The following is a 16003-nucleotide window of genomic DNA, read 5'->3' as shown; positions in this document are numbered from 1 at the left end:
ACATAAATAGAAAAAGCCAGAAGTAGTACTGTGGCTCAAGTGGGAGAGTGCTATCCCTGAGCAAAAGAAGCACCCAGATCCAAAGTTCAAGCTCCAGGACTGGCACCAAAAAAAAAAAAAAAAAAGAATACCTTAAAGACAACTAACAAACATACCTGCCCTCCAGCTGCGCAGGCAGCCACTAAGCCGTATTGGCCTCCATTCTTCCGTAATCTGTTGGCAGCTGCCATGACCAACCGGCAGCCAGTGGCTCCAAATGGGTGACCCAGAGACAGCGATCCACCCCAGATATTAAACTTCTCCATAGGAAGCAAGCCAACCTGGTTCCCACAAAAGTAAAGATGAAATGTAAAGACAAGTTACATATCATAGGAAGCAGGTAGGCTCTTAGTCCAGGAAGTAAAAGATACAGAAGGAAAAAAACTAATCTTAGACACATCATACATAAGATTACTGCAAAGCAGAGTCTAGGTTTAACTAGACTTTAAAAAATAGCTGGGCACTCGTGGCTCAAAGTGGTGGAATACTAGCCTTGGGCTTTGCTCGGGGGCAGTGGCAAAGCTCTGAATTCAAACCCCACAACTGACCAAAAGAAAGAAAGAAATATATTTAATGAGATATAAAATTCTTCATAAGAAGACGCTTTCCCCTTCATACTCTTTCTTTTAAATTTTTGTTGGTCACAGGGCTTGAATTCACTGAGTTCACTGTCTCTTGAGTTCTTTCGCTCCAGACTAGCATTCTACCATTTTGAGCCACTGCTCCACTTCTGCTTTTCTGGTGTTTAAAGAATCTCAGGGACTTCCCCTGCCCAAGTTGGCTTTGAACTGGGATTCTTAGATCTCAGCCTCCTGAGAAGTTTGGATTATAGATAGATATAGTCACCAGTGCCCGGCCCCCTTCATACTCTGTATTAGTAGCTAGCTAAGCTTGAAGTATTAACATGATTTGGGAATTCAAGTACATTTTTTTTTTGTCAGTCATAGGGCCTGAACTCTGGGCCTGAGCACTGTCCCTCAGCTCTTCAGCTCAAGGCTAGCACTTGAGCCAAAGCACCACTTACAGCTTTTTCTGCTTATGTGGTGCTGAGGAATCGAACCCAGGGCCTCATGCATGTAAGGCAAGCACTCTACCACTGAGCCACCTTCCCTGCCCCATCAAGTACATTTTTTTAAATTAGAACTTACCTTGGTTTTCCTGCCCATGTAGTTTTGTGCAAACCAGTCAGAATCCATGGCTTTAAAATTTGCCAAAATCTGACCCTAGAAGAAAATAATTCAAGAAAGACCATTACTAATGCTCTTCTAGGCTTTCTTTTAGGTGTAGTCTGGTTAGACAAACTTTTCTTTTTTTTTTTTTTTGGTAGGCCATGGGGCTTGAACTCTGGGCCTGGGCACTGTCCCTCAGCTCTTCAGCTCAAGACTAGCACTCTACCACTTGAGCCACAGTGCGATTTCCAGTTTTCTGGTGGTTAATTGGAGGTAAGAGTCTCACAGACTTTCCTGCCCAGGCTGGCTTTGAACCATGATCCTCAAATCTGAGCTTCCTTAGTTGCTAGGATTACAGGCATGAGCCAGTTGGTTAGACAAATCTTTAAGTCAGTTTTTAATGAAAATTTCCTAAAAGTACTAAAGTACTTCTGAGGGACCTCTAAAAGTCATCCTCAAAAGATATTTTTAATTAATTCATTTGTTTTTTAAATTTTTAAAAACAACTTTTATTGAATTACATTAGTTATATGGGGAGGGGGAGGGGGGAGGAAGTACTCATTGTTACATCTCCAAATGTTTATACTCTATTCCAAACAGATGCTTTTAACACCATAGGTAGCTCTTCAGTCTCTAACACTGCTCATAATGTAGTTTAGTACTTAAAATACAAACCCCCACTCCCCACAAACATGGAGTATATTTTTAAAGAGCATAATCCCTTCAGATGACTTACTGAGAAGGCTTCATGAAATTCAAATGCGTCGATATCATTCATGGTTAATCCTGCCTTTTCTAGAACTTTTGGAGTAGCATATGTTGGTCTGAAAAAAAAAAAGTAGTGTCTTAAAATTATATTATTATACTTGTGATCCCCATCTTAGCCTTCCCAGCATTGTGATTATAGGCATGCACCACTACACCCAACTAAACTTTAATTTTTAGCCTATAAGTCCCTTCAAACTCAACTTACTTGGGGCTGGGAAAGTGGCTCAGTGGTAGAGTGCTTGCCTCGCATGCATGAGGCCCTGGATTCGATTCCTCAGCACCACATAAACAGTAAAAAAGGCTGGAAGTGGCACTGTGGCTCAAGTGGTAGCATGCTAGCCTTGAGCTTAAGAGCTCAGGGACAATAGAGTTCAAGCCCCACGACTGATACCCTCCCCCCCCCAAAATCTCAACTTACTCAACTACACAAGTATTGGTTAAGTGTTGGATATATAATATGAACTGAACGACATGTCCTCATTAAATTTATACTGGAGAGCTAAGGAAATAGATAATAAAGCAAATGATGAAAGTTAATGTAAACAGAAAAAGAATAAAAGGGTAATGTTTGGGAAAGGGCTTGGCTAGTCTCAAGATCATAACGGAAGCCAGTGAGGCTAGCACTCTGTTGGGGAGAGAAACTGTCACAGTATCAGGAGGCTTTTATGAAAGGCTATTAAAGAAGATGGGGTGGGCTGGGGATGTGATCAGTGTATAGCACTTGTTCACATAAGTGAGGCCTTGGGTTCAAGCCCCAGCACACAAAAAAGGAAAGGAAAAACAAAGATTACAACAGAGTGTATAGCAATATGAAAAGAAATGCTTTATATTGTAACAAAAAAGAATAAAGTTATATACATATACCAAGTGAATAAAGAAGGTACAAGGAGGAGCTTGGAGCCTTGGTTCAGATGGTAGGGTGTCTGCCAATGAGTGTAAAGTGTCAGGCAGGGAGTTCAAGTCCTGGTCTCTGATAGGGGAAGAAGAAGAAAAAAAAACAGAACCAAAAATGGAAAAAGGAAATATGGAGAGGAAAAAATGGAAAAAATAAATCCCCCAAAAGGATATTATTAAAAAACAAACAAACAAAAATCCCATAAGCCAGGTGCTGGTGGCTCACCAGTGTAATTCTAGCTACTCAGGAGATTTGAGAATCAAGGTTGAAAGCCAGCCTGGACAGGAAAGTCTGTGAGACTCTTATCTTCAGTTAACCACCAGAAAACAGGAAGTGGAACTGTGGCTCAAACTGGTAGAGTGCTAGCCTTGAGCAAAAGAGCTCAGGGACTGAACCCAGGCCCTGAGTTCAAGTCCCACAACTGACAAAAAGAAAAAAAAAAGAAAGAGAAAAAAACCCAACACATGAATTAGGAATTTAGGATTTTACATCCTTTAAAGTCTGTGAAATAAATACCGCAAGTGCTTTGGATGAAAGCCCAGGGATAAACACTGCCACCTACCCGAGTAGTAGCTGATCTTTTGGATCCTGAGATACATACACAAAATCCCTAGGTAAAGAACAGAGGGGGGTTAGCCTCAGTAATAAAATAATGAAATCAGAGACATTCCACTGGAGCATTTACTTTACCTCAAATATGCTTTTGGCTTATAACCCAGGGCCAGAGCTTTGTCCTCTGCCATAATAAGCATTGCAGAAGCACCATCAGTCTGAAATTAACAAAAAAAAAAAAAGTTAGTGTTTCTTGTGGCTTTCTGCTCTTGACAACCATCTTCCAAGTACTTAAGAGATTCTCCAACAAACCTACTTAATTTATCCATCATTAAGTCACAATTCAAACATATATAGTGACCCATTCATGGAGGAGAAAGTTAGAAGAAAATGTTCAAAAAGTATAATTTTCATAATGGAGGAAGAGGTAGCTCACACCTGTAATCCTAGCTACTCAGGAGGATGAGATATGAGAATGGAGGTTCAAAAATAGCCTGGGCAGAAAAGTTCCCTGGGGACCCTTTTCTCCAATTAGCCACTCAAAAACTGGAAGTGGCACTGTGGCTCAAAGTGTTCTAGAATGCTAGCCTTCAGCTGAAAGAGCTAAGAGACAGCACTGAGGCCGTGTGCAAGCACCATGACTGGAAAAAAAAAAAAAGACAGAGGGAAAAAAGAAAAAAAAAGTACCCATAATTAACTTAAGACAAAAGTTTTTGCCTGACACAGAAAATTAAAAATTTTCTGAGTTTCTAAAAAACATCTATTTCACTTATTTATCTTTACATTTTCTGTGCTGTTTCTCAGCTGCTTCCTACCCATGGCTTCTGGGTGATTTCCCCATGTAACAGGCCAACCAATGGAAGAAGATTGGGTGGGCTGATGAAACATTAAAAAAAAAAAAATCACAGTTTTACTTCTTTGGACTATACCCCAAACCTGCAATTCTAAAAGACAAGAAGTAGGGGAGAAAGAGGTACCACTGCTTCAAAAGAAAAGAGTTGCTAACACCAAAATTCACAATCAAAAAGAAAAATAATTACTCTACACACTGTGCAAAACCAGAATAAAGTTCTATAACATTCTATAATGCTTTTGTAAGTCAGCAACCCTGAAAGAAACATATGGTATGATAGTATATAATAGTATGGTGATAAAGTATGCGAAAACAGGTGATGATTCATAATAAAGTTATTTTCAGTATACTAATAATGTTACTTAATAATATGTATAGGCATGGAGGCACATACTTGTAATGCCAGTTACCCAGGAGCCTGAAGGAAGTGGATCAGAGTTGTGAGGCCAGTCTGGACTTCCATGTGAGATTTTTTTGTCTCAAAAACAAATAAACAACCAAAACAAGGCTAGAGGTAGTTCCCTACAAACACAAACAGCATAGATGGTTACCAGGAAAGAAGAATTTGCAGCTGTTACTGTGCCATAGGGCTTGATGAATGCAGGCTTTAGTTTGGCCATCTGTTCCAGTGAGGAAGGACGAATGCCATTATCTTTGGTAACTGTGTCCTTTCCTATAAAAATACAAACTTTTTTAACTAAAAAGCTTAAGCAGTGTATTATCTTCTCCAGAGAATGCTTTAAAACAAATGTAGTTTGTTTACTAGAACAAATTTTTTTTTTGTCAGTGGTGGGGCTTGAACTCTGGGCCTGGGCGCTGTTTCTAAGCTTGTCACCTCAAATCTAGCACTCTACCACTTGAGCCACAGCGCCACTACCGGTTTTCTGAGTGGTTAATTGGAGATGAGAGTCTCACAGACTTCCCTGCTGGGGTTGGCTTTTAAACTGTAATTCTCATATCTCAGCTTCCTGAGTAGCTAGGATTATAGGCATGAGCCATCAGCACCCCGCATCAAATGAAGTTTTTCACTACAAGAAAGCCTTTCTGTTTTCCAGTGCTGAGGATCTAACCTGGGGTCCTATGTAGACTAGGCAAGTGCTCTACTACTGAGCTGTTTATAGTTTCCAAGATATGATCAAATTTTAAATAAAATCCTGAACATTTTTGGGAGACCATATCATTTAATTAAAAAAAAAAAGACATTCTATTTTCTTAATACATTTATTCACATTTGGCTATTCTATACAGAATCTATATGAATTAGAAGTTTTTGGTTAGAGTTTAGAAAGAGTCTCATAGACTTTCCTGCCCAGACTGGTTTCAAACCAAAATATCCTTAGATCTCAGCCTCCTGAGTCAGCAAGGATTACAGGCGTGAGCCAATGGAGCCCAGCTTGAATCAGAAAATAGGCATGTACCTAAGAACTAACAGCAACAGCAATCTGATGGCTCCTGTCTATAATCCTAGATACTAAGGAAGCTGAGATCTGAGGATCATAGTTTAAAGCCAGCACAGAGAGACAAATATGAGTGACTCTTATTTCCACTTAACCAGCAAAAAGCTGGAAATGGAGATGTAGCTCAAGTTGTAGAGCACCTTAAGTTAAAAAGCTTAACTAGAGATGAAGGGGATGAGTTGAAGCCCCAGTAAGGGCATAAAAACAGAAACAACTAAAGAACAACTAAGAGCAACTAAAAGATATTAGAAGGATCTAAAAAAAGGATCTAATAAAAATTTTTTTAAGGTTTACCTGTGTTGCAATCAAAACTTGAATGTGGGATGGGGACAGGAGGGAAGAAGTGGAAAAGAGCAAAGGAAGGAGTAATATTGTCCAAAAAGAAATGAACTCTTTACCTGATTTATTTACCTGATATATGTAAATGTAACCTGTCTGTATATCACCTTTATAATAAAAAAGTTACTATATATAAACAACAAACAACAACAACAACAAAAGACCAACTTGAGGCCACATTTAAGAATGAGGCAGCCAGATGCCAGTAGCTCCTAGCTACTCAGGAGGCAGAGATCTGAGGATGATGATTCAAAGCCAGCTCAGGACTTTCTTATCTGCAATTAACCACCAGAAAGTAGGAAGTGGTGCTGTGTCTCAAGTGGTAGAGCGCTTGCCTCACTAGGACAGTGCCCAGGCCAAGAGTTAAAGCCCCTTGACTGACCAAAAAAAAAAAAAAAATGAGGGCAGAAGCCAGGCACAATGAATCATGTATATAATAATAGCTACTTGGGAGACTGAGATTGGGAGTCAGCCCAGGCAAAAAACAAAAGTTCATGAGACACCCCCTATCTCAACCAGATTTTAAAATAAAGAGAGGAGTCAGAGGTATGGCTCACTTGGTAGAGCCCTAGCCAATGAACAAAGGCAGCAGGTACTGAGTTTGAATCCTGGTGTCAGACCTAAAAAACAGAAACAAAATCTAGGAATGATGATACATGCCTATGATACTAGCTAAAAAAAATAAAGCCGGGCAATGGTGGCTCATGCCTGTAATCATAGCTTCTTAGGAGGCTGAGATTGAGGATGGCAGTTCAAAGCCAGCTAAGGCAAGAAAGTCCAAATGCTTATCTCCAATTAAACACCAGAAAACTAGAAGTGACACTCTGATTCAAAGTGGTAGAGTGCTAGCCTTGTGCAAGAGCTCAGGACCATTGTCCAGGCCCTGAGTTCAAGCCCCAGGGCAGATAGATAGATAGATAGATAGATAGATAGATAGATAGATAGATAGATAGATAGATAGACAGACAGATAGATAGATAGAGGCTGAGCATTTCAAAACTGAATTATTACATTGGAAATCAATTAGGAATTTTTTGAGGAACAGGAGGAACAATTCAAAACTCCATAATAAGTTTCAGGAAGTAGTCTCATTTTACCTGGTACTTTGAAGGGTACAACATCAGAAAGGTGTCCTTCATCCTGTGCCTTCTTGGCCAAACTGTGAGAGCGCAATGCGTACTCATCCTGTTCCATTCGAGAAATACCAAAGGCAGCAGCCAGTCGGTCGGCAGAGTGGCCCATGGTCTCACTGGTAGAGAACTCGGCCACTGCAGGGAGCTAGGGAGGGAAACATCAAAAGCAGGTATATTGTTAAGTGGTCTTATATGATATGAAGATAGTTTTGTCATTACTTGGCAAACTGAACATCTATTTGTTAACTAGGTGTGACACATGCCTCTAATCCCAACACTCAGGAGTATGAGGCAGAAGGACCACAAATTTATGCCAGCTTGGGATACATCATAAGACAAAGGAAGCTTGTGAGCAAGGCATCTCTAGAAAGCTCTAGACAGAACTCACAAAGTCAAATTTTCTAACTACCACTTCCCCTTCTCCCCATTTGATCAAATAATTATCCTTTCCCATAACCAAGAGAGTCTAGTTATTGGAATACACCTGAGACCATGCTATTGTATCAAATTCTAATCTATGCCAAGGGACACTGGTAAGTCATCTCTATTTACATAAAGCTCCCAAGTCTTACCTCAGGTGTCAAAAAATTCAACCTGAATTTAGAGAGTAAAGTCAGTCGCTGGCCTATTGTCTTGGCTTTATTGAGATCGAGCATCATTTTCCTCATTTTCCTTGAATGACGAATGGGGACATCGGACATTAACTCGACACCACCAGCCACAACCACATCATACTGGCCAGAGGCAATCAGACCAACAGCTACAGGGCACAGGTTATATACATAATGAACATCTTTCACAGAAAATAACCAGTCATTGACATTTAAGCTTTGATTAAAATATTGTTTAACATTTTTCTGTTTGGGACATCTGTAATTAAAGTTTTCATTTTTTTCAGAGGATGTGTGTGTGTGTGTGTGTGTGTGTGTGTGTGTGTGTGTGTGTGTAATTAAAGTTTTCATTTTTTTCAGAGGAGGTGTGTGTGTGTGTGTGTGTGTGTGTGTGCCTGCCTTATGTATATATTAAATAGGTATGTATATATTAAATAAGCTCAAGATAATTTATTTTTTTATTTTTTTGTCAGTTGTGGGGCTTGAACTCAGGGCCTGGACTCTGTCCCTGAGCCTGAGCCTCTTTGTGCTCAAAGCTAGTGCTCTATCACTTCAGCCACAGCGTCACTTCCAGTTTTTGAGTGATTTATTGGAAATAGGAGTCTCAGGGAACTTTTCTGCCAGGACTGGCTTCAAACCACCATGCTCAGATCTCAGTCTCCTGAGTAGCTAGGATTACAGGGGAGAGCCACTAGTGCCTGGGCCAGCTATTGTTTTTAATCATTAAAAAAAAAAAATCTTTCCAGGCCCCTAGTGGTTCATGCCTATAATCCTAGCTACTCAGGAGGCTGAGAGCTGAGGACATTATAGTTCAAAGCCAGCCCCGGCAGAAAAGTCTGTGAGTGTCTCATCTCCAATTAACCACCAAAAAAACTGGAAGTAAAGCTGTGGTTCAAAGTAGCAAAACAGCTCAGAGACCGTGCCCAGGCCTTAAGTTCAAACCTCATGACAGATTAAAAATAAATAAATAAATAACCCACAAGACAGTATATTGGAAATAAACTTTACAACTTGGGGATGGGTGGGGGGAAGTGAGGGAGTGAGGGAGACGAGGGAGGGAAGGGACAGTGAAAGAACCACAGGGAAGGGTTAACAATGCTCAACAAGAAACGAGCATTGCCTTACTCATGTAACTGTAACCGCTCTCTACAGTATCTTTATAATAAAATTAAAAAATTTTTAATAATAAATAAATAGCCAGGCATGGGTGGCTCACACTTGTAATCCTAACTATTCAAGAGGCTGAGATCTGGGATCTGGTTTGAAGTGAGCCTGGGCAGGAAAGTATATGAGACTCTCATTTCCAATTAACCACCAAAAAGCCAGAAGTGGAACTGTAGCTCAAGTGGTAGAGCACTAGTGTTGAGTAAAAAATGTTCAGAGACAGCATCCTGAGTTCAAGCCCCAGGACAGACTAAAAAAACAAGTCTAAAAACGCTTTGGTATACCATGGTACACCAGAGGAAAGTTAATTCAGGACCTAGGAACATTAGTTTCTTGATATAATCATAGGGTCAACTCAAACAAACAATATTCTAAACCAGACTATCTAACATATTTCCAGCTTTTAGAAAAGTTTGTCCCCCCTATAGATAATATTAATTTCTACTACATGCCAGACAAATTCTGGCTTTTGAGATCTAAAGCAGCCTACCTCCTTCTTTATGGTACCAACAAGTATGCTGTTGCTCTAACTGGGAGTTTGTCACATGTTCACAGAGGGAAGAAGCCTCTGGCTGTCTCTGGCATCATCTTCCATCACCATGAGCTAAGCTGCCCAACCTGGCCTTGATACATAAAACAGCACTCGGATGCTATTCCTTCCAAGTGTTTTGCCTTGTCAGGGCAGATGCTACACAATGTCTCACAATCTTACTGAAGTTTGTTTAAAAAAAACAAAAGTTGTAATGATTGGCAATGAATGCTAAGTATATAGGGGAAAATGGAAGAGCTTCACCTTCTAAAACAGGGCTGCGGGGGGGGGGGGGGAGCAGGATCCTAGCATCATGGGGAAGCATCCTATTGGAATCATGGAGGTTTAAAACCCTGTAGGATATAAATTATTCCTGTTTTTTTTTTTTTTTTTGCCAGTCCTAGGGCTTGAACTCAGGGTCTAGGCACTGTACCTGAGGTTCTTTTTGCTCAAGGCTAGCGCTCTATTACTTAAGCCACAGCACCACTTCCAGCTTTTTCTGTTTATGCGGTACTGAGGACTCAATCCCAGGGCTTCATGCATGCTAGGCAAGCACTCTACTACTAAACCACATTCCCAGCCCTATAAACTATTCTTAAAAATAGTTATTATAAAGGTGATGTATTGAGAAAGGGGTTACAGTTATGGAAGGCAGGCAAGGAGCACATGTCTTTTTGAACAATGTCACCCTTTCCCTCACTCTCTATAACTATTCTTGCCTCCAGTTTGGTTCTGAAGCTTCGTCTTAGAGAACAGCAGCTCTGGCTGACAACCCCTGCTGCAGCCAGACTAGTTCTGGTGGAGAAACTACACCAACAGATGTGAGGCCCAGGTTTGGAGAGTAAGCAAAATTCTGAGAACTATTGTCAAAACCCTCTTTTAGTAATGGTTGTTATCATCAATTAGTTGTACAGAGCAGTTTTATAGATCTCATCTCCTCTGCCATTTTCCTTTATTCCCCTCCCTCCTTCCTAAATCAATCTCAATAAGCTTCATTGTTCCATTTTAACACATGTACACCCTATCTGTTCACCTTCTCCTCTTTCTTTCTTTCTTTCTTTTTTTTAAACTGCTAATTTCCTGAAACGCTGTACTTTATTTATTTTTGTTGGTCGTGGGGCTTGAACTCTGGGCCTGGGCACTGTCCCTCAGCACTTCAGCTCAAGGCTAGTGCTCTACCACTTGATCCACAATGCCACTTCTGGCTTTTTCTGCTTATGTGGTGCTGAGGAATCAAACCCAGGGCCTCATGCATGCGAGGCAAGCACTCTACCACTGAGTCAACTTCCCAGCCCTACCTTCTCCCCTTTCATTAGTACCCTCAACCCTGACAGGATCTGTTTTATATTCTTGTCATTCCTTCTGTGCGTGTGTGTGTGTGTGTGTGTGTGTGTGTGTGCGCGTGTGTGTGCGCGCTCTAATTGTTCAAAGAGGTTTCACTGTCAAAATCCCCAAATTTTAATGTGACGTTTAAAGAAACACAAAGATATCTGGACTATTTACTTGTATTAAGATTAATTTTTCAAAAATCATGTAAAGGCAAAGAAGGAAAATTCACATGAACCCTTACATACCTGTGGTCATGGCTTGGTTGGAAGAGATGCAAGCCATGGTTACAGTGTGAGCAGGGGTCTTGTCAGAGAAGCCAGCTCCGAGGGCAGCCTTGAAAAAACACAGGGAATGGTGATCATTTGTGAAGAAAAGGTACCACATAAGTGACAATCTGAGCTCTACTTAAATCGGGAAGAAGATGTTTTGTTTTTGTTTTGTCATTTGTGGGGCCTGAACTCTGGGCCTGGGTGCTGTCCCTCAGCTCTTCAGCTCAAGGCTAGTCTCTACCACTTGAGCCACAGCACCACTTCTGGCTTTTTCTCCTTATGTGGTGTTGAGGAATTGAACCCGGGGCCTCATGCATGCAAGGCAAGCACTCTACCACCGAGCCACTTTCCCAGCCCAGGAAGAAGTTTTAACATGCTATAAGACAATAAAATTAAGCATATCACAGAAGCTTGCTAATTTTCTATCTAGCCATTCATTGATTTATTCAAACTCCTAGTAGCTAGTCCCCTTTTTGTTTTTATAGCAATGGAAGTGGAATCCAGGGCCTCACATATGCTAGCAAACACTCTCACTGAACTACCTCTGTAGCCCTTTTCATTTTGAGACCGAGTCTTGCTAAGTTGGCCAGAATGACATCAAGCTTGGTATTCTGCCTCAACTTCCCCGGCATCTAGGATTTTAAGCAGATGCTACTGTGTTCAACTCCCTAGTAATCTGTTTCTTGGATATAATACACTACTATACTTAGCTAAATTCTTTTTTTTTTTTTTTTTCCTTTTGGTGGTACTGGGTTTTGATTAAAAATCTTGTGCTGGCTAGACAAGTGCTCTCCCATTTCAGCTCCACCTCTGGTCCTTTCTTAGCAATGCATGGCTCAGTCTTTTTTCAAGGATATCATTTGATTTTAACTCATTTAAAATTTCAAATAGAGCCAGGTACTGGTGATTCATGCCTGTAATCCTGGCTACTCAGGAGGCTGAGATCTGAGGATCACAGTTTGAAGCCAGCATGGACAGGAAACTTCATGAGACTCATATCTCCAATTAACCACCAGAAAACCAGAAACGGCACTGTGGTTCAAGTGGTAGAGTGCTTGCCTTGAGCAGAAGAGCTCAGAGACAGCAGCCAGACCTTGGGTTTAAGCCCCATGACCTACAAAAACAACACAACAACAAAAAAATAAAGCTCCATGGCTAAGGGAAAGCTCAGATTGTAGGACCCTAGACCCCAGCACTGCTAGAAGTAAATAAATAAATAAGCTTCTAACTCCGTATATCCTTCATTATGAAATTCTAAATCCCATTACAAGGAATTCTGAATCTACTTAATATTTAGAATACAAACTTCCTTAATTTCCTTACCTTTATACTGTATTTTTTTTTTTACCATTAATTAACTGTAGGAATAGAAATGTATCACAGCAGTACAATCTTAGTATTTTCAGGCAGGCTTGATCCTAAGTGCCCAACTGGCCTTGCTTGAAAACTGCCTAAAAAGTACCTTTATTTTCTCGGTCATAAGGCTTGAACTCTGGGCCTGGGCTGTCCCTCAGCTTTTCAGCTCAAAGTGAGTGCTCTACCACTTGAACCATAGTGCCATTTCCCTAAAAAGTACTTTTTAAAGAACTTACTGTTGAAGGGATGGAAGAGGGAGAGGACTGGAGGAAATGAGGGGGAAATGATAGAAGGGATGGCTTTGATCAAGATGCACTATACTCATAAATTGACTGGCTGAATTAAAATCCCTTTGCAACAGCACTTAAATAAACTTTTACTGCTTACTCAGTCTAAATGAATTCACAAGGACGACAGAAGCAAGTATTCAGGACAGAGAAGAGTTCTAGAGTAGAGCAAAGGTAAAGGGCATTTAAGTCAGAATGGCCTGATCCTCCCAAGGGCCTTTATAGCACATGTTACTCTTGGCCCCAACTGACCCTCAGGTTGGAAGGAGTTTTAAATAGAAGGTAGCTGGTGACCCTTGTCCACATGCTTGCTTCTATTTAAAGTCTTAGTAATTCTCAAGCAGAAAGGAGAAAGGAAGAGGCTGCTTAGTTAAGCTGGAAGGCAGGGAAATATGCTGAGGTCTTTCAGCAAAGTCAGGAAGCCATTAGGATTTTATATTTATGCTAATACAGAGACAGAGCCTAAAGAAATTCTTTAGCCAGAAGTTATTAGTTTTTTAGGTTACATATGATTTTACAGAAAAGTTCTCATAAGTATCCCCTCAACTCAATCTTTCCCTGTAGCCACAGGGAAAAATTATCTGGAGTATAAAGTGACAGGTAATAGTATAGGAGAGAGGGCGGGAACTCCCCCATATCAATCAATAGTTGAGATTTGCTATCTAAAACTTGCAGAAAAAAAATCTGCAAGAAATTTCCATGATTTAAGATTTAGGAAAGAAAATACAGAAATTTTGAAACAGATAAAGTATGTGCTTTTTTTTTTTAAATTTTACATCAACTTTATTCTCAGAGCAACCTGGGTGAGTTAAAGCCTCATATTGCCAACTGTTGTAGTAATTATATTCCTTCTTATATGCACCAAAATCTCATTTCAGCAATAAGTTCTGGGTTGCAAAAGAGGATTTACTATTTGTACCTGTCTGTAAGGCTTTGTTACAAATTAAACAAAGACACACACAAGTGCTCCGCTTTTTTAAGTCTCTTTAAAAGTCACATTAGCTTCAGAATATAAATGGTAAAAATGTACTGCGAACAGCTTTATGGCTTTATATGTTCATAAAATTGTCTCATTTGATAAATTCAGAAATGTGAAGAGACAAAGGCAGGGCTCTCATGAATTCTAGGCCAGCCTGGGCTACAATGGGGACTTTCAGGTAAGTCTGAGCTACACAGAGAGACCCTGTCTCACAAAACGTGTACATACAAAAGAAAACAAAACATTTAGGAGAAGAACAAAATTCCCTTTTTGTTCTCAATTTGCTCTTGCTCCTCAAGAACACACAGTTATTTTCTGTGGGCTTGAGCAGTGTGAGGACTTGAGCAGTTGTAGTATTGACTGGCAGACAAAATCAAAATAGCAAAACAGACATATACTCCTAGTCCTGCTTACTTGCTTTTCTAACAATGAAAGTTATCACTCTCACAACTATACCTAACACAAATACAAGCATAAACCAACAATTCTATGAATATGCTTTGTAGCCAACTTTATTCCAACAATCACTTTTCAAACTGAAAGCCTAGTAGGCGTGTTTAAACTATCCACAGTGAAATGCTTGTGGGACTGGTCATTATCTCCATTGCTCAATGAACACTACATGGCAATATGCCAACTAGGGCAAATGTAAACGCTTGTGAAATAGTTACTTAAAAAAAACTGCTTTGCTGCCACATACTCAATGGGAACAATGAACAGGCAAGGCTACCTCCAACTATAAAAACATAAAATTAGCTGCAAACTGTTGAAGTTTTAGAATTAGAAGCAATAATGTCCTAATATTACTAAAAGTACTCTCAGCTTTAAGCTGTCATTGTTTCTATTTTCCTAAGCCAAGAAACAAAGTAATACTTCCAAAAACTGCTCATATAAGTGATTTGATTTATAGTAAAGTATGAATATATACTAATTCTGAATTTGATTTATAGCATTCTGTGTGTATGAACGGGTGGGTACTGTGGGTACTAGGGCTTGAACTCAGGGCCTCACACTTTCACTCAGCTTTTTTGCTAACCACTGGTACACTACCTCTTGAGCTAAACCTCCAGCTATGGCTTTTTGCTGGTTAATTAGACATAAGAATCTCTCAGATTTGTTTGCCTAGGCCAGCTTTAAATCGAGATCTTCAGATTTTAGCCTCCTGAGTAGCTATGATTATAGGTCACTGGTGTCCATATTAATGTTAACTTCAAATTAACTGTACTTTTTTTTTTGTCCGTCGTAGGGCTTGAACTCTGGGTCTAGGCACTATCCCTCAGTTCTTCAGCTCAAGGCTAGTGCTCTACCACTTGAGCCACAGTGCAACTTCCGGCTTTTTTCTGTTTATGGGGTGCTGAGTAATCAAACCCAGGGCTTCATGCATGAAAGGCAAGCACTCTACCACTGAGCCACCTTCCCAGTCCCCTTAACTGTACATTTAATTAGTGGATTTAAAGGCTTTTAAAAAGTAAATTCTGGGCTATGGATGTTGCTAACAGTGGAGCATTTACCTACTGTGTGCAAGGACCTCAGCTAGATCCTGCAAAAAAAATGAACTAACAAATTCTATTATTTGAAATTCAAATTGATTCTCTTATCAATCTATTTAAATATTATCAAGTCTGTTTTACTCACCTCTCTAGCCACATTGCTTGTTTTCACTTCCTGAATAACCGTGCCAAAGATGATATAATCAACAATGTCCTTTGGAACATTGGTCCGATGCAACAACCCCCTGAAAGTAGAAATCCAAAGCAAAGAAACATTTCTTCACATATTATGGTCCTGCCATAGATCTTCACATAAAACAGTGTAGCTCATACTTGTGGTCCTAGCTACTTAGCAGGCTGAGATCTGAGGATCATGGTACAAAACCAGTCAGAGCAGGAAAGTCTATCTCCAATTAACCACCAAAAATCCAGAAGTGGATCTGTGGCTCAAGTGGTAATGCACTATCCTTGAAGAAAAAAGCTCCAGGTACAGTACCCAGGCCCTGAGTTCCGTAGGACCAAAACACAAACAAACAAACAAAAATTCACTGAACTTCTTTAAAAAGACAAGGTAAGGTCTAGTTTGGGGTATAGCTCAGTGGTAGAAAGCACACCTGGCACACTCAAGGTCCTGTGTTCACTCCTTAGCATTGTAAAAAAACAAAAAAAGGTAAAAAACAGAATTTAAGAAGGCAGAGACTGTTATCTCTGAAAAGCATTTGGCACTTTATCAACTAAGAAAAAAAGGTTTTGGGGGTTTTATGGTCATGGGGCTTGAACTCTG

The 16003-nt window shown here is 40.1% G+C and overlaps 1 protein-coding gene and 1 non-coding gene across 3 annotated transcripts in view; both read right to left on the bottom strand.

Moving 5' to 3' along the window:
• The window catches only part of Hadhb (hydroxyacyl-CoA dehydrogenase trifunctional multienzyme complex subunit beta), a 34793-nt gene that overhangs the window by 8110 nt on the left and 10680 nt on the right, over nt 1-16003 (bottom strand). For both annotated transcript variants that reach the window (XM_070025170.1, XM_070025171.1), the window contains exons 6-15: nt 15365-15464; nt 11084-11171; nt 7778-7965; nt 7170-7350; nt 4828-4949; nt 3562-3641; nt 3434-3481; nt 1945-2032; nt 1188-1262; nt 156-320 (exon numbers count right to left, since the gene is read on the bottom strand). In XM_070025170.1, the coding sequence (XP_069881271.1) occupies nt 156-320; nt 1188-1262; nt 1945-2032; nt 3434-3481; nt 3562-3641; nt 4828-4949; nt 7170-7350; nt 7778-7965; nt 11084-11171; nt 15365-15464 (1135 nt within the window). The remainder of the gene's footprint in view (nt 1-155; nt 321-1187; nt 1263-1944; nt 2033-3433; nt 3482-3561; nt 3642-4827; nt 4950-7169; nt 7351-7777; nt 7966-11083; nt 11172-15364; nt 15465-16003) is intronic.
• LOC138829355 (small nucleolar RNA SNORA40) lies at nt 13592-13718 on the bottom strand. Its single transcript, XR_011372560.1, has one exon. It is a non-coding gene; the product is annotated as a small nucleolar RNA SNORA40 (small nucleolar RNA).

Source organism: Dipodomys merriami, unplaced genomic scaffold (assembly GCF_024711535.1).
Source record: "Dipodomys merriami isolate MVZ:Mamm:240054 unplaced genomic scaffold, mDipMer1.0.p SCAF_17, whole genome shotgun sequence".
In the NCBI taxonomy this organism is placed as follows: Eukaryota; Metazoa; Chordata; class Mammalia; order Rodentia; family Heteromyidae; genus Dipodomys; species Dipodomys merriami.
This window is presented reverse-complemented; position numbering and strand designations above follow the sequence as displayed.